Source organism: Aulostomus chinensis, chromosome 2 (genome assembly GCF_037954235.1).
Source record: "Aulostomus chinensis isolate RoL2024-O1b breed Wild chromosome 2, RoL_Achi_v1.0, whole genome shotgun sequence".
Classification (NCBI taxonomy): Eukaryota; Metazoa; Chordata; class Actinopteri; order Syngnathiformes; family Aulostomidae; genus Aulostomus; species Aulostomus chinensis.
In genome coordinates this window covers 8,195,634-8,212,113 of record NC_141321.1, presented here as the reverse complement: position 1 = coordinate 8,212,113, position 16,480 = coordinate 8,195,634, and the positions used below count along the sequence as shown (strand labels likewise).

The window sequence follows — 16,480 nt, the reverse complement described above, 5'->3', positions numbered from 1 at the left end:
ATGACACATTATTGCTTAATACTGCCACGTAGTGGCCTGGCAGAAGTGGTGTAATTCCATAAAGACACAAATCTGTGTTTACTTTGAGCTGAAAGGAAACCAGTGGAAAGTTTTGTGTCAGTCACTATTTATGGCTCTATCTTCCTTGTGGGTGTTAAAAACTGTAAAACCTTATCAGTGATTTTTTTTGTACCCAAATACCAATCAGCTCATAAAGAGGCGTCAGGAGGTCAGTCGACACCTTTATTTCCCCGTCCTGGTCAGAGGGGTGACAATGCATTTTCTGTTTTTTAAGACTTAAATAAGACGTCAGACCTGACTGGAGGTGTTGTGGCTATCTGTCCTGGTCTTGGGCTTGACAGGCACACACCAGAGAATCAATGAGATCTTTCACATGAATGCACCTTTTGTGAAACGATAAAATATAATCCTCTTCTTTAGATGTGACCAGCACGTCTTAAATGTACAGTATCTTCACAGGGATGTGGGACCGTGCTTCCTGGTCCGGAAATGTGCAGGTTTAACATTTTTCTGGAGGTCTGTTGGAATCACAGCATATATGGCTTGGGTCCCAGGAGGGTCAGCTCTCAGTCACTGCACAGTCTTATGGGATTATTCCCAATAATCCCCAGCTCATACAGGATAGACAGCGAGGCAAAGAGGATGTAGCAGAAGAGGCACACAATCCCCAACTTCCAGTCCAATTTCCACCCGTTTACATGAACAGCGACAAAAAGGAAGACAATAGACAAGAGGAGTGTGGAGGAAATGAAGACCAGTCCTGTGCTGTTGACCTCTACGGGGTTGTTGGTGTCCACAAATGCAGTCTTGATGAACCAGGGCAGGCCAAGACACAGCATGTCGAATACATTAGAACCCACAATGTTGGACATGGCCATGTCAGCTTTCCCTGAAGAGCGCAGAAAACGATTAGTCCGGATTTACAGCAGAAACCCAAATCCCGCCATGTACATTTGTTAAATCATTTACAGAGTAGCACCTCGCTAAGATAAATGGTCTCGTGTAAAGGAACTTTGTGTAATTCTGGCTGGCTTCACTGGCAGGTTGTATTTTTCCCCCCTCGTGTAACACGCTAATACTTACAGGTAAAATCACTGGTCGTTTATCTTTGGCCAGGTGTCAAATGGACATCAAATGACCCATGCAGGGCTTCACACTACCACCTGCCAAGTGTGGCCAGGATGTGGCAGTGGCCAACCGACCGGCACAGTTACCAGCGATAAACCCTCACAATCAGGGAACATGATTAATAGTAGTTAATGCTAAGCTATGTATGTCAATGAACACATAACCCCCCCCCCCCCACACACACACACACACACACACACACACACAGTTCCTCCATCCACCTGTACTGTTACCCATAAGTTAACATGTACAGCATTAGTAAATGACTGCTAGACACGTTAGTTACTAAGTGTTACCAGTGGTTACTTGACTCCATTGATAGGCACCTTTTAGCCAAGCTCACCTGACCCTGGTGTTTAATACAACATAAGTGAATAGCGACACATGAAAACACTCAGAGGCTTTTATTCCTGCAACTCCCATGAGCACCTTCCTACTGTCTTTACCATCAGGTCAGCACATAACAGGTGTAACAATACAGACTGTTTCAACAGGCGTTACCTTCTCTGGCCACCATCACACTGGCTACGGTGTCAGGTATACTGGTTCCAGCAGCCAGCAGTGTGAGTCCCATCACTGTGTCAGGGATGCCCAGCGTCTCGCCTGTGTAAACGTGAAGCAGCGGTTGGTCGAAGGGGGACTGGAGGCAGGGTCATGGCCAGGATTAGTGTAATACTGAGGTCATTTAACCACATTCACCAAGTCACAGACTGTGACCCAAATATTAACACACACATGCGATCCTTTCCAGTGGACCCTGTCCTCGGTAGACCGACTCACAAGAGTGAACGATACCGTATGATAGAGTTAATAATGAATACACACACGGACACACAGGCTCACGTCCATGGACTCCCTCTATCACATATGCTATGTTTGATTTATACCTGCTCGGTCCCATGCCTCCTCTTTCATGAGACTACAACAGGATAATAATCTCATTATACTTCACTAGACCCACCACTGTCACATGATGAAGCTGCCCTTTTAGCCTGATCTTGGGTCTTACTTCATTCTTCAGTTGTAGATGTGTGTGTGTGTGTGTGTGTGTGTGTGTGTGTGTGTGTGTGTGTGAGAGAGAGAGCGAGAGAGAGAGAAAGCTGTACTTGGACTCCTGCCTGTGGGTACTTCTGTATATTCCCCCATTTTTCACATGACTGTTTCCTTAGGGGTGAAGCAGTAATCCTGCTGTGGCTGGGTAAGCACATGGCCCACTGGAGCTACAATAACCCCCCCTTAACTTTCCGGGACAATGGCATCTCAGGAATTAGCCAGCAGACCAACATGTGATTCGACTCTGCAAATGAAAAATGTTTCTCACAAGATTCAAACACAGTGATCTGTGAGTGACAGGCTGCTATGCACCTACGGGCGCCAGCAGCTCATCTTACCGACAACGGTGACCATCCACACCAGGATGTATGTGAAGCTCGAGATCCACACTGCTGACATGAGGAAGGTTACCACGAACCACTGCTTCCAGAACCTTCTTCTACAATCAGGGATGGTCAGAAACAGCAGAACGATGATAGGTAGAGACAAAACCCAGAGGATCCTTTTCAAGTCACTCTCCGGCACAGCGAACACACTCTTGTGCTCTGGGGTACAGGCAGACAAATGGGATAGGAAGACACTGTTACATCAGCAGGGGTTAAAGAAGGTCAATAACCGAGTGCGGCGGCTCTCCTCTAACCTTCGGGAATCTCATTGAGACCGTGCAAGCTGAGTGAGAGGTGAGAGTATCCTGAGTCGTCCTGAAAGATCCCACTGTCTGTCCTGGAGCGACTGTGGACGCGCAAACTTGTGTCGTCGTTCCAGCCCATCAGAGGCTGCGTCTCAGGCTTCTCCCCAGGCCCTCGGTCCAGGCAGGTGCAGCAAGGACTAAACTTCCTCAGGACAAAATCGCTGATGCGAAGGTCAAAGCACAAAACCACGATGTAAACGCCGTAGACCAGCAGCAGACAGGCAGCGTCATACCTGAGAAAGAGGATACACAGGGTAGAAATATTACAATTAATATCTAACATATCAGCACATGCAGGTGGAAACTGTGAGGGTTTCTGACAAGATGCTTTGTTTTTAATTTAACATATGGGGGTTCAGAATATACTGATGACGCCTCTTATTTGACAGTGAAGATGGAAAGACAGGAATTCTACTGTTCTACTAAATCAGATGAATACAGCCTCCATGATTCAAATCAAACTGCGATTCTCTGCTCTGAAAATCTCCACTCAAACCACACATCAAGTTTTGTTTGTTGTGTTTGTTTGCACTGTTATGACACTTCATATAATTAGGGCCTGAGCCAGAAGGTACTTCTGGCGAAGACCCTATTATGTTTGCTCGGCAGAGCAACACATTAGCAGCACTAAAAACACTAAAAACACACACTAAACAGTGTCCCAGGCCCCCCCAACACCCATGAGGCAACTGGGCCAGACGGCCCGGAGCCAGTTTTCACATACACACCCATTCAAAACCTGGTATTATACTGTTCTTGCTCTCAATGAGTGCGCGCTATATGCGCATAATGCGCATAATGCGCATAACGCGCATAATCTAATTTGACCCCCTGAACATGCATGAAATTCGCTGAATTTCGGCACAATCGTTCGGTATGTCTCAACATTCACTAATCAAAAACAAAAACGCCACAAAAGTCTATAGCGCCACCTAGGGAGCCACACAAAAAAAAGATAATTTTTTTTAATTTCGCGCGCTATAACTCCTCACACAAAACTCCCACAGACATGGGACCAACACCGTTGGACTCGTCTCATCAAGCCGAACAATTCTTACACTCTGACCCCTCACCTATCTCCAACAGAATGTCCACAAATTGGACAAAACTGTCAAAATCAGGACTTTTTTTACTCCCCGAACAAAATCTATCTCCTCCTAAACCGTAAATGCCAGGGCTTCCAAACTTTCACACATTACTCTCCCAACTGTGCTCTTCAAAAATCTTTAAAGGCTAATATACTACGCGCTCGGTTTGGATTTTATAAGCCCTCAAAGTGGGGGAGACACGTTTCACGCTTACAATGGAAGTCAATGGGGAGGCCGTGTCCTCTCATGATACATACTCTCGAACAAATGCTTCTCACGTCTATACCATACATCGCACAGCTTTTAAAAACATATCACTGTATTCCTGACAAAAATCCCTACAAAAATATGGTATTTTGTGTTACTTTCCACCAACGTAGGCCGAGTTATTCAGCTTTTACACACTACATTTCTCTTAATCCTCCACTCTCTCCACTCTAGCACAGATCAAAGAAAGTGCAGCGGGGGAGGGGTTCTTAATGGGCCAGCTGGCAGCTCTGCTCTCAGCTCTGCTCTCAGCTCTGACAGAGATGGCAGAGATTTGTTTACTGTAGTCATGGAAACCACAATTGGCACTTCTCTGCCCTCATGTACATACTCTCATACAAACACTTGTCGCTTCTAAATTAAAACACTCACACCTTCAGAAAACACACCATTGAATTCCTGAGAAAAAACTCTACGAACTGATGTCTTTACATTACACTTTTGACCAACATATGCAGAGTTATGACTGTGTTTGTCAGTAAAACTGCCAAATCCTCCTCTGCTCTCCACTCTGACAGAGATGGCAGAGAGCGAGCAGAGAAGGGAGGGGCTCTTAAAGGGCCGGCTCTCAGCTCTGCACTCACACTGTGCAGCGCACTGAGGCTCGTATCTTCTAAACTACAAGGCCTAGGGATTTGCCGATTACACCGTTGGATTCGGGCCGGTGTCAAGGACGCGGCCGTAGGCCGCGTGGGGGCTCAGGCCCTAACAACGCTGCTTGCAGCTTTAATTTCCTTCTCCCATTCGAGAGGCGGCTACAAACCTGTCAGCCACACCTGACTGCTTAATTCCTGACACATTTCCAGTGGATCGAGAACTGAAAGTTATATACTGTACATCCTTGATTTAACCGGTTAAAAGCCTTACTGTGATTAGAATCCCTCTCACTGTAAGAGATGGAACACTCACTGTTGATCCACATTGATAGGTTCATGGGTCTAAAGCACAGCCACGGAGCCTGTTGCTGGTACACATTTGAGTCTGAGTCGCTGCTGTTAGCGTTAGCTGGGATTTAACTGCAATTAAAGGATCAAAATAATGAAGTAACTACATCAACGTATCAATTTTTACAAAGTATGAATTTATCTTTTGTCACATTGTCTTCTAGGGGGACGTGAACAACTGTAGATGTATTTGTTTTGTATGTGGAGCGGAATCAGATCAGCTGCAGTAGGTTTCTGACGTGCTATGACCGAAGCTGACCTTTTGGTGACGTTTATTGTATTTCGCTACATCCTTCATACATTACAAAATAGGTGAACGTTTAAAAAAAAAGAAGAAAAAAAAGTTGGTGATAGCGCTTTAAAGTAAACATCTCATCACATCTGACACAGTTCTCTAGATCTTATCTTTAGGGATTCACATATTATTTCCCAAATATTTGCAAAAGCCCAAAAATCATTGATTGTCGCCTTCTTAAAATAATCGCCTGAGTCATTTTTTTTCAAATTTTTCAGAAAAAAAACAAAAACTGGAGACAAAATATCACGGGGACTTGATTTAGGCAAAAAAAAAAAATATATTGTCAAAAGTGACTTTGGCAATTAGCCTCACAGCAAGAAGGTTCCAGGTTCCAGTCCCAGCTCCTGCACGGGATCTTTCTGTGTGAGTCTCCATGTTCTTCCTGTTCCTGTGTGGGTTCTCTCTGGTACTCCAGCTTCCTCCCACAGTCCAAAGACATCAAGAGAGGACGAGGCTGATTGATACTCTAAATTGACCGTAGGTGTGACTGTGAGTGTGAATGGTTGTCTGTCTCTATGTGTTGGTCCTGTGATGGACTTGCTGTTTGTTTGATGAGCAAAGACTGGGACTGACAACTACATATTAAAAAAATAACCACTACCTGTTTATACAAACCACACTGGAAAATATTGTGCAGCCTAGATTATCTCACAACAGTATTCTTGCTCAGTTCATAACATCCACATAACTGACAGTAATATAACAATAATAACTATAATAAAGTGTTTATGATGTGTATGTCACAGACTGAGGGACATTTATTGCATTGTATTGTCAGTGAATCACAGCAATGTCCTACATAGTTGTTTTTTATATATTTTTGGGAGACTTTGTTCTTAAGGTCACAAGACACAATAAATGGCAGCGATGGACCACGGTTACGTGGTTCATACTGACACACACACACACACACACACACACACACACACACACACACACACACACACACACACACACACTCACCAGAACACTCTGTTATCAGATATGATCCCAATTACAGCGGCCACACTGATGCCGTATGCCAGGCAGTCCCGGAACAGCGGCCAACAGGTGAGACGCCCGGCCTGATGGAGGAACAAAAAAAGAAAGTTTACAGCTTGTAAAACATGCCGGTTCTTCCTCTGTGACCCAGTAAACCTGCTGTACATGTTGTTTTTGTTTGTGTGTGTGTGTGTGTTTCTGAATGTACCGAAGAGGCCAAGAGTCCACATGCAGCACAGATCCCTAGGAGGTTGTAGACCGCCGAACCCACGATAGTGCTGACCCCAATATCCCCCTTTGTCACAAACACACCTAACACACACACACACACACACACACACACACACACACACACACACACACACACACATCTAAGCTCTATGGAGGAAATGGATGAATGTGGAGCAGTGATGAGGAAGCAGAGGAGTAAAGTCCCCCTCTGTTTCTGTATGGTCAGCTCACTCTGTTGGTGGTGATAATGACGCTGCTGCTGCCCATGTCGACATTCATGGAAGTTATTATTATTATTATCATTATTATTATTATTATTATTATTATGACTGTTCTGATTATTACCCAGGAAGGCTGTGACTAGTTCTGGGGCAGAACTCCCTGCTGCCATGAATGTTGCTCCTGCTACATCCTGAGAGAGTCCCAGACCTGAGAGGGACACACACACACACACACACACACACACACACACACACACACACACACACACACACACACACACACACACACACACACCAGCATGAGTGTGACAATACATGCAGCCATAGAAGAAGAAGAGACACAGGTTCACCTTCAATGCTCCTGGGAGAGGTGAGCAGTTCCCTAAAGGCAGCAGGGCCTGATAACCCAGGTTAGGATCGAGAAGAAAGCAAGATAAAAAAAACCCACTTCCTCCACACTCTGGTAAAGATTTCCTTCATTAATATTTCATCGAAAATGTGCCCTGTTCAGTTAAATATAACATGAAGCAAACTATATTTGAGTATTCATTAGAGTCCTAGCTGTAAAATATTGATTTAATTCACTAAAATAAGGGGGGAGGGGGGTATGTGCACCCTAAGGGAGGCTTTGGAGAACTTAGTTCAAAACATTCAATCTTACTTTTTTTCAAAGCAGTTGGTTCACTGCTTGCCAGCTGCTGTCGTGAAGAAAATACTCAGTTTAAAGACCGTTTAAGAAAATGAATCATTTCAAATAATGTTCCTCTGTGCCTACGATGATGAAACACAGCAACGAGAAGTTGCCTGCAGAAACGAATGTGTTATCGTGAGCGGAACCATAACTGTAAGGACTGTGTTCTTGGACACACAAAGAAAACCAAAAAAACAACAACAAATCACATTGAAAATGGACTGAATGACATTGTAAACTTGCCGGGACTCCACTGCTCTACAGAACTGTGTAAAGAGACCTTTTCTGCAATTAATCTGATCCGAGCAAAGAAAAAGGAATGACGTTTCCTCCCTAAATCTGTCAGTTGTTCTCCTGCACGAAGACCAAAACAGGAGTTACTCCTTCAACGTAGAACTCCATGAAACGGTTCATGTCATTTTATGCAAAGCACTTCACTAAATCACTGATAATATTTGATGTCTTTAATTATAAAAATCAAAATCTAATGTATTTTGTACTGTACTTGGTTGTTAAACTCTTTCAGATACTACAGACAACTACTACTACTGCTACTACTAGGTAGCAGTAGTAGGAGATAATCTAACATCAGAAATAAGCAATTCATCCAACAGTTAAATTAACTTAAACTAGACGAGTGTAATACAAATGAAGGAAATAACACAGAGGAACTAATAAAATATTTAAACAAAAGCAATGAGACAAATATAAGTTTTAAAAAGTGTTTTCATGTTGTGAATTTTATGCAAGAAGAGGAAATGACCGGAAGCGCTTGGGATCCGTGTTCTGCCTGCAGATGATGTGGAATATTGGAGATGTTTACCGTTTATTTCCCCAAAGCACTAAAACTTTAGTTTGATATTCTTAATTTCAAAAGCTAGAGTTCTCTCTCGCCTCTGCCACGACTCGATGGTGTGAATCTCCCCAGTATTTTTGCATTTCAGTCGGTTAGACGCACTGACAGTGGTGGCACTCACGTTCACTGATGACCTCTAAGGACGGCAGGAAGTAATCATCGCAGACTATCGCGACAGCCAGGAGCATGTAAAAAATCAGCATAAAATAAATGACGAGTCCTCCATCCTTCCTCTCCTGTACCGTGAAGAAGCCCTCGGGAAACTCGGAGGACTGAGGCGAGACGCACTCGCTCTCGTTCTCTGAAACGACAGCAGCACCAACATCAGGAGCGTCCGCGCTCCGCTGATGGAAGGCGTCACGGCAGTTACTAGGATTTCATGCCAATGAGACCTGAACATCAGTGGAGCAAACTCTGTCACAGCAGTTCAACCGCAACTGATTAACACACCGAACAAAGCACAACATCACAATGGCGCTTTGGGGGAAAAAACAAAACAAAACAAAACAACAACTAATCTCTGCAGGAACGTGGTGGTTTTCAGAAGAAGAATTGCCACTTTTTTAAAACAAAAGTTGACCTGAGTTCTTACCAAGAGCCCGACGCACCCTGCGGCTTTCCTCCTGAGCTGCATTTGCTGTGACTGACACAAGATGTGCGGTGCAGTATAAGAACAACACAAAGCCCAGAAAGTAAGGGATAAAGTCTTTCCTCTTCTTTCTCTGTGCTGCTGGACTCTTAATGGTGGCCATTTGGGTTCAAGTAGTTCTTCCAAGGACTCATAGGCTACAGTGTGGGCTAGTTACGCTCCACCAGCACAGGCTGCTAAGAGAGAGGGCAGGGGGAGACAGCATCCTTTAAGGTCTGGCGCTACCAGGAATGGGGGGGTGTCACGAGTTGCGAGTCATTCCAGTCGGCTGGAGCAGACTCCGGCCTGAGGCGCGCCAGGACCCAGCACCTTACACGGTCCCAGCACTTCCACAGGCGCTGAAATGGCGAGTTCTCCTCTGGTGAAACAACTCTCACAATTCAGTTTTGGTGCAAGAGCGCAGGCCTCTAAAACTCCCAACCAACACCAGGGTGAGTTAGCACTGGGGTCTCAGACATGTTTGGACATGTCCCCCCCCCCCCCCCCCACACACACACACACACACACACACACCGGCCGGTGCTGAGCGCACCTCGTTCTGTTCAGAGGACTGAGGACTGTTAAATGGGGACGTCTCCTCGTACCTGCAGACAAGGACCCTCGCAACTACCGGTAAGCTGCTTCATCGTTTACTGTCTGAACGTTGTTGCTGTCAGCTGTCAGCTCCGCACGCGCGTCTGAGGACAGCATCCTGCACCAACATACCCGGATTCTGAACGGGTTTCCTAGCACTGAAGCATTCAGGTCTAAGCTGCTGCCCTGAGCTCCACCTGGCAGTCTGGCGCCGTCCGGCACCTCCAGCCAACTACACCACACGCTGCTCTTATGACGGCGTCATTGATGGATGTCTGTGTCATGGGGGTTAAAAATGGGCAAATGGCGCCCCCATGCGGTACGATGTGTTTTCACTTATGACGCACATTTAAGGGGAGAAGTTTGCCTCCAACATTCCTGCCCGAGTCTTGAAGCTGAATATCCGCGTGGAACGTCAAGTCGAAGGCCGTCCTCTCTCATGACACCGGGGGAAACTGTCTTTCAGCGGTTGGTGAAGCATCAAGTAAACCGGCGTGGAAATATTTTACTTGAAAATAGTGCGTGCTGAGGAGGTGCACTGTTGAGAGAGGAGCCTTACATGACGTAACTTACAGTGCATTCTGGGAAATGGGGTTTTCAGCATACAATAGAAATTAGATTAAGATATCACACAGAGTAACGATCTGCTGTGATGATACAAATGTGTCACATTTCTCATTCTAATTATTCATTAATTTAGATAGGAATATCACAGTCGCTGCATTTGATGGACTGTATATTTATGCACTATATATTTGTGCACTATATATTTGTGCACTATGTAATCATACGTCTACTGTAGCTTATTCACTGCTTTCATATTGAGGCTGTGCAGTTTAAAGATCTAAGAATTATTGGCCATACTTCTGTTCACTGCTGGCAGTTACGACACACATAGCCCACATGCACGTGTTAGTTTCATTATTTTAGTTCCAGGGGGATGTATTTAGAACCAGCAGCACACCGGAGTGACTGCTACAGCCCACAAGTCCTCCCTAACAGCTGCTTAATCCTCCTCCTCCACTCCTCCTGTCCTCTGATTCAAAAGGGAAGGCATCAGTGTTCGAGATAACTGGTTATTAACAAAGACTGGCAGGATGTCAATGTTTAATCTTACTGTACCGCCTGTCAGTGACAGGCCCGTGCAGGAATCTCCTCCAGGATCGACAGGTTTTCCACACTTGTGGTACCCGTCCCACTCTTCAACTCATCTAAAACGTCCTCAATTCTTATTTTTGGTGTGGACGGATCTGGATTGGTTTACATGGTAATTATTGTAAACATCACAATGAAACGACAATTTAAGGAAGCCCAAGATGGCATACATTTCATTGTGAGATCAGAATGGATTGCAGGATGCGTGTGAGTGAACACCTCTCTTGCTACTCAGCCTCCCAACAGGCAAGTTACTGACAAGCTAGTGAGCACTCAGGCAGGTTAGAGGCCCTGCGCTGGTTTATCCTCCACTCTCTCTCCTAGCTACTTGATTCGGGAAGCCCTCCAGCTGAGGAACTGTCATGAGCCCAGCCCACATCACCTCATCCTCCCCTAAATTAGACGAATCATTTCCTGTGCCCAGAATTCAGGCATAATTTTGACAGCGTATCTATGTGCACCCTCAACTTCATTATTACGAATATTTCAAACTTGCTGGATGACACTGAAGACAACGTAGAGCCTTTTGTTCCAACAGCAGAATGGATATCAAAATGCATCATAAAATCAGGCACCGCGGCGTCTTCTTCTTTAAAAAAGTGTAACTTATCGCCTCACATCCTGTCTGGAACACTGCTGCTATCCTCGCCAGCGCAGTCTGTGAGATAAAGCATCCCCGCAGCACCAGTGACTTCTGTTTTTTTAGGGCTGCATTTTAGTCATTTTTGTTATTGTTCTGTTCCGGATTATTTTCAGATCTATCAGTACTGTGGTTCAGGTAACTATTTCACTCTCAGGAATTCTGGTTCATAGCTGCACAATCGTACTTATCAAAGTGAGAGTTGAAGCCTCCTATGGTTTACTGATTTTTTTTTTCTGGCTTAGATAATTTAATTGCACATTCTGCAGTGGCCTGCAGGTCGGTTTGGTGTGTGTGTGTGTGTGTTTGTGTGTGTGTGTGTGTGTGTGTGTGTGTGTGTGTGTGTGTGAGAGAGATAGAGAGAGAACTAAAGGAGTATATTCTCTTCTAGGTGTGTGTGTGCTTTCACTTGTGTGTAAGATGATACAATGGAAACTTGCTCTGTTCCCTCTTATCTGTCACTAGTATGCTTGTAGCTTTGTGACTGAAGCTGTCCAAATGCACCTTCAGTGTGTGTTTGTGTGTGATTCCTGTGTTTTGTGGCAGCAGCAGCAGCAGCAGCCTATATTTGTTCCAAGAGGCAAAAGAGTAATACTTGTCAGTTTCCTTTAAAAGGAACTCTCTCTGACACAGAAAAAGAGGGAAGGAAACGAGTCGAGCTTGAAAAACCGGCCAAGTTGCTTTGCTCATCGTTGCACAAGGAAAAAGTCAGAAGCTTTTATTTGTTTCAAAGGTCCGCTGTGACCTATGTCCGTGAAAATATCCTTATCATTGTCATATCGCAGCTTGCGTTCTCGTATTTTGTTCCTTGGCTCTTGAAACACCACAGGTCTGTGTATTCAGTGTACTTCAACTTGTTGAATAACAGCACCCTGCCCTCTGCTGAGAGTGCGCAGTGTTCAAGGTTCAGGAAGACAAGGAGAGGTGAGTGGCTGACGCATAGCTCGTGTTATGTTACCAGAGACTCTTATCAGATTACTGTTGACAGCAGGTTGGGCGAAACCGTAGCTGTGCTCAGATCGCTGGGGCTGAAACAACCAGGAACCTGGACTGACAAAGGGGTTTGAAAGACGCATAAGGAGCGGACAGAGTGCTTCCTGTTGTTTCAAGAGGAGTGTTGCCATGGCTGAGAAGACACAACACGGTTTGTTACTTTTGCTGAGTCTGTCATGGCTTGTTCACTATTCGGGGGCAATGGTGTTCTGGACTGCCGTTGTGGAAATAACTTATTTGAACAGCAGCAACAATAAGACTGAGGATCGATTTTGTGAGTGTGGAGTATATGGCCGTAACTCTCCGCTCGAGGAAGCCTCAGGTGTTGTTGTGCTTCCCAAGGGAGACCCTAAAGGCTGTAGCCCGGATACCGTCTACAACCGCAATCCCAATTCAACAGCCTGGATAGCACTGGTGAAAAGGGGCAATTGTACTTTCAGCGACAAGATCAATGCTGCCAAACGTCAAGGAGCTGCTGCGGTGGTGGTGTATAATATGGATGGCAGCGGCAACAGCACCACTCACATGGCGCACTCAGATGCCCTTGATATCGTGGCCATCATGATTGGCAACATCCAGGGCATGGAGGTGGTCAACTTGGTGAAGAACGGAACAGAGGTACAGATGCGCATCGAGGTAGGAAGCCCTCACGGTCCCTGGATGGACACCTACTGGCTTTACTTCCTGTCCATCGCCTTCTTCATTGTCACTGCTGCCTCCATCGCCTACTTTGTTTTTATCTCTGCCAACCGTCTCTACAACATGCGCATGCATCGACGCGCAGAAAGGCGGCTGAAATCTGAGGCTAAGAGGGCAATTGGGCGTCTACAAGTGCGTACACTGAAGAAAGATGACGAGGAAACAGCTTCCGAGTCCCATATGTGTGCTGTCTGCATTGAGTCCTACAGGCCAGGTGAGGTAGTGACTGTGCTCACATGTGACCACATCTTCCATAAAGCCTGCATCGAGCCCTGGCTCCTGGACAGGCGGACCTGCCCCATGTGCAAGAGTGACATCCTGAAGGCCTTGGGAGTCAAGGAGGAGTGCAAAGAGATTTCTGAGGAATCGCCAGCAGAGGTCACCATCATCACAGTGGCGGGAGGAGAAACCATGTATGAAGTCCCACTTACTGACCCACTGAGGCCTGACCCAGAGAGACATCAGCATCGCTATGACAACAGGGCCTTCGAGGGAGACTCGCAGGCTATGAGAGGCTGAACAACAGCAATGGAAACAAAACAGCAATGAACTAGAATACAGTCAATTTACCTTTTTGAAGTCATCTTTTTCTGGAATACAATGAATGAACCATCTTCAAGGAATCAAATTGTGGCAAGACAAAGAATGGACACATTTAAATGCTTTTTTTTTGATAATGATGTTAATGGACTTTGTGTAATTAGCCTGGATGCCATCACATTGTCACATTTGTTGGCACATGCAAGTGTGTAATCATTGGGTGTGTTCATGGAGTTATCGACGGTTAAAAAGTAGCCTGGGAGACGCAAGGGTCAGATATCCGTTTTGCTTTTAGGACACAAATCACCTTTAAATTTGACATTGTGTCCAAGCGTCCTCAAACAAAAGGTTCTTTGTGTTCTGTTTTTGTTTTTTTTTCAACCTAAGAGGGTTAAGTTTTGTTTTGTTTTGTTTTTTTTGTATGTGAAAACATGTACTAGGTTGTCAGGCTCAAAAACACACCCTGCTGAACACACCCATGCCTGGAAACACACATAGCGCATCGATGAATAACATCACCTGAGGGGGTGGGACACATTCAAAAAAATGATCGGCACAAATGAAGATTTGTTGCTTCCCTCTCTTTCCTAAGAGAAATAGAAAGACCCTCAGTGACACAGAGGCGCAGTAAATATCAAAGGAAGTGTCGATAACTGATCTGCAAATACTGACTATAATTTATCTTGATGTGTAGTTTTAGGAAACTCAGTCACCACATGGATTGACTTGTGATTATTTAGCCACGTAGGTGTATTCCTGTCGTTCTCTAAGCAGCTGATTTTCATGTCAAAGCACAAGTTCTTGAGCAGGTCTTCCAGGTTTTTACTTAAAATTATTTAAGTCCCTGTGGTCTACCTCTCAGCTCTCATGTAGGTGAAAAAAATTTCATAGCATTTTACAGATTCTTGCAAATCTTATGACAGTGCATCCTTCAGTAAAAGACGATGAGTTATTTCATGTCTTTCTTTGCCGGTGGGGATAATGGTACTTTATATATTTTTCTACACTAAATCATGCTCGCCATGTTACAGATTCCAGGAGTCTTAAATTGTTCTGTAGCAATGAATATGACTTGTATTAAATCACATTGATGCTTATTAGGACACAATAAATCCCTCAAAATGAGGCCAACTTCAGGAGCTCATGTGTTTATTAGAATGTGGACGTGTGCATGTCTGTAACAGTCGGCTCCATGAACGGCAGTGGAGTCTCACTTCGGAAGGTGTGAGAGGAGTGAAAGTGTAATTACCTCTGCACAGGTGGGAGTCAATCTGCACACACTTGATAATCATCACATCAGTCAGAGGGCCTGACCAAGCACGCAGAGCTGTGCCGCGGCTCGATAATGACATGAAAAAGTATCTGTTTCCTTTAGAAGATCCACATCCACTGTCGAAGATGAAATCGGGGGCTGTCTTGAAATGTTTCGAGGCCGTTGTCAGTTATTTGGGCACGCGTCTTTGTACACAATTGACAAAATCATTCTTTGGAGGAGGGAATCTCCTTTCGAGCTCTTCGGATGTGATAGACGTTCATGGTGATTAGAACAAAAAAGAAAAATCTGTAAAAAGATGATTATATTGTGTCCCTTTGGGGACGATGTCAATTTCACATTTGCTATCAAGATCTCAAAGGTGACTTGGAAAGGCTGTCATGATTATATATATATATATAATGTCCTCTAGCCCTATCAGGCTATTGAAAATAAAATAAAAAAAAAAACAGACAAAAAGACAGTGAGATGCTTTGACAGGCATTTCTTTGATTAAATGAGTCAGCTTTCTGTGTCAGTGAGTCACCATGAGCCCGAGGAAGGGCTACAGTCACACTGGCCTGTTCTTCGTGCCAAAAAAAGAAATGGCAAGTAAGCCGAGAGCAGTGAGTGAGGCAGATAAAAAGTTTTATATCCTTCACACGATATCTCAGCGTTTCTTATCAGCTCTTCAGTGTCAGATAATGTTTTCCAATCATTCATGAATACGATGCTGTGAAACAAACACTTGTTTAGTTATAGCTGTCCGTTCACACCGGTGTGTTCGGGGCACGGAGGACGCGGGGGGTATGAGAGAAAGTCAGTACTGAATAATGACACCTCATGCGATTGCTGGTGGGTGGAATGTTGACTCCGTAGTTGTGGTCATGCCATTGGACAAGGTGTGAAATGCACCAGTGAGGGGAGCAGCGTGTTGGCTGAGGGCAGGTATTCCGGGGTCTCTTCTCTGGTGTTGAGTCGCCGCTGTTGCGGCTGCATGGCAGTGATTTCAGGCCGCGCTCCAGATCAGCATTCATGGGTCAGATGTTATAGTGGCATCACAGGCAGACAGAGAATCAATAGCGAGCTAACTGGCTGAGCTGGGAGCGACTGGCAAGCTTTGGGTTGGAGGCGCGCTCTTTTCAGCGCCGGTGCTGCTCTGATTTATTGCCGTTGTTAAAGAGAAAATTGAGTCAGAAGGTTTTCATTTAATGGCATTCTGGTCAGTGGCTGTACTCTGATACTGCATTTGACCTTCAGTTGCAGATAGGAATCAAAAATAGGAATAAACTGGTGAAGTGTGGGGGGGGGGGGGGGCTTATCTTATCATTCCAAATATCTGAAGCTTTTGATGACAAAGAATAATGACCTGTATGCTTTGAGCTGCATAGAAAAAGGAATTTTAATGCATTTTAGTGGGATTATGCTGAAGCTTTAAGTCTCTGTTTGTCCTAGTTTGTGATCCCTGGTCCTGCAGCACCACCTGCTGGAGAGCATCACCAACCGCAG

The 16,480-nt window shown here is 45.0% G+C and overlaps 2 protein-coding genes across 2 annotated transcripts; one reads left to right on the top strand and one right to left on the bottom strand.

The window, feature by feature from the left end:
- Positions 1–2: 2 nt before the first annotated feature.
- On the bottom strand, positions 3–9,565 carry slc24a5 (solute carrier family 24 member 5). The gene is made up of 9 exons (XM_086225692.1): positions 9,063–9,565; positions 8,592–8,771; positions 7,048–7,131; positions 6,680–6,783; positions 6,454–6,554; positions 2,843–3,126; positions 2,541–2,747; positions 1,651–1,752; positions 3–910 (listed from the first exon to the last, which is right to left on the bottom strand). The coding sequence occupies exons 1-9, from the start codon at positions 9,220–9,222 to the stop codon at positions 588–590; spliced, it is 1,545 nt and encodes a 514-aa protein (XP_086081818.1). The 5' UTR covers positions 9,223–9,565; the 3' UTR covers positions 3–587.
- Positions 9,566–12,170: 2,605 nt separating this feature from the next.
- Positions 12,171–14,850, top strand: LOC147268973 (RING finger protein 148-like). Its single transcript, XM_086193505.1, has 2 exons — positions 12,171–12,411; positions 12,479–14,850. Exon 2 carries the CDS (start codon positions 12,610–12,612, stop codon positions 13,696–13,698), a length of 1,089 nt encoding a protein of 362 aa, XP_086049631.1. The 5' UTR covers positions 12,171–12,411; positions 12,479–12,609; the 3' UTR covers positions 13,699–14,850.
- Positions 14,851–16,480: the final 1,630 nt, after the last annotated feature.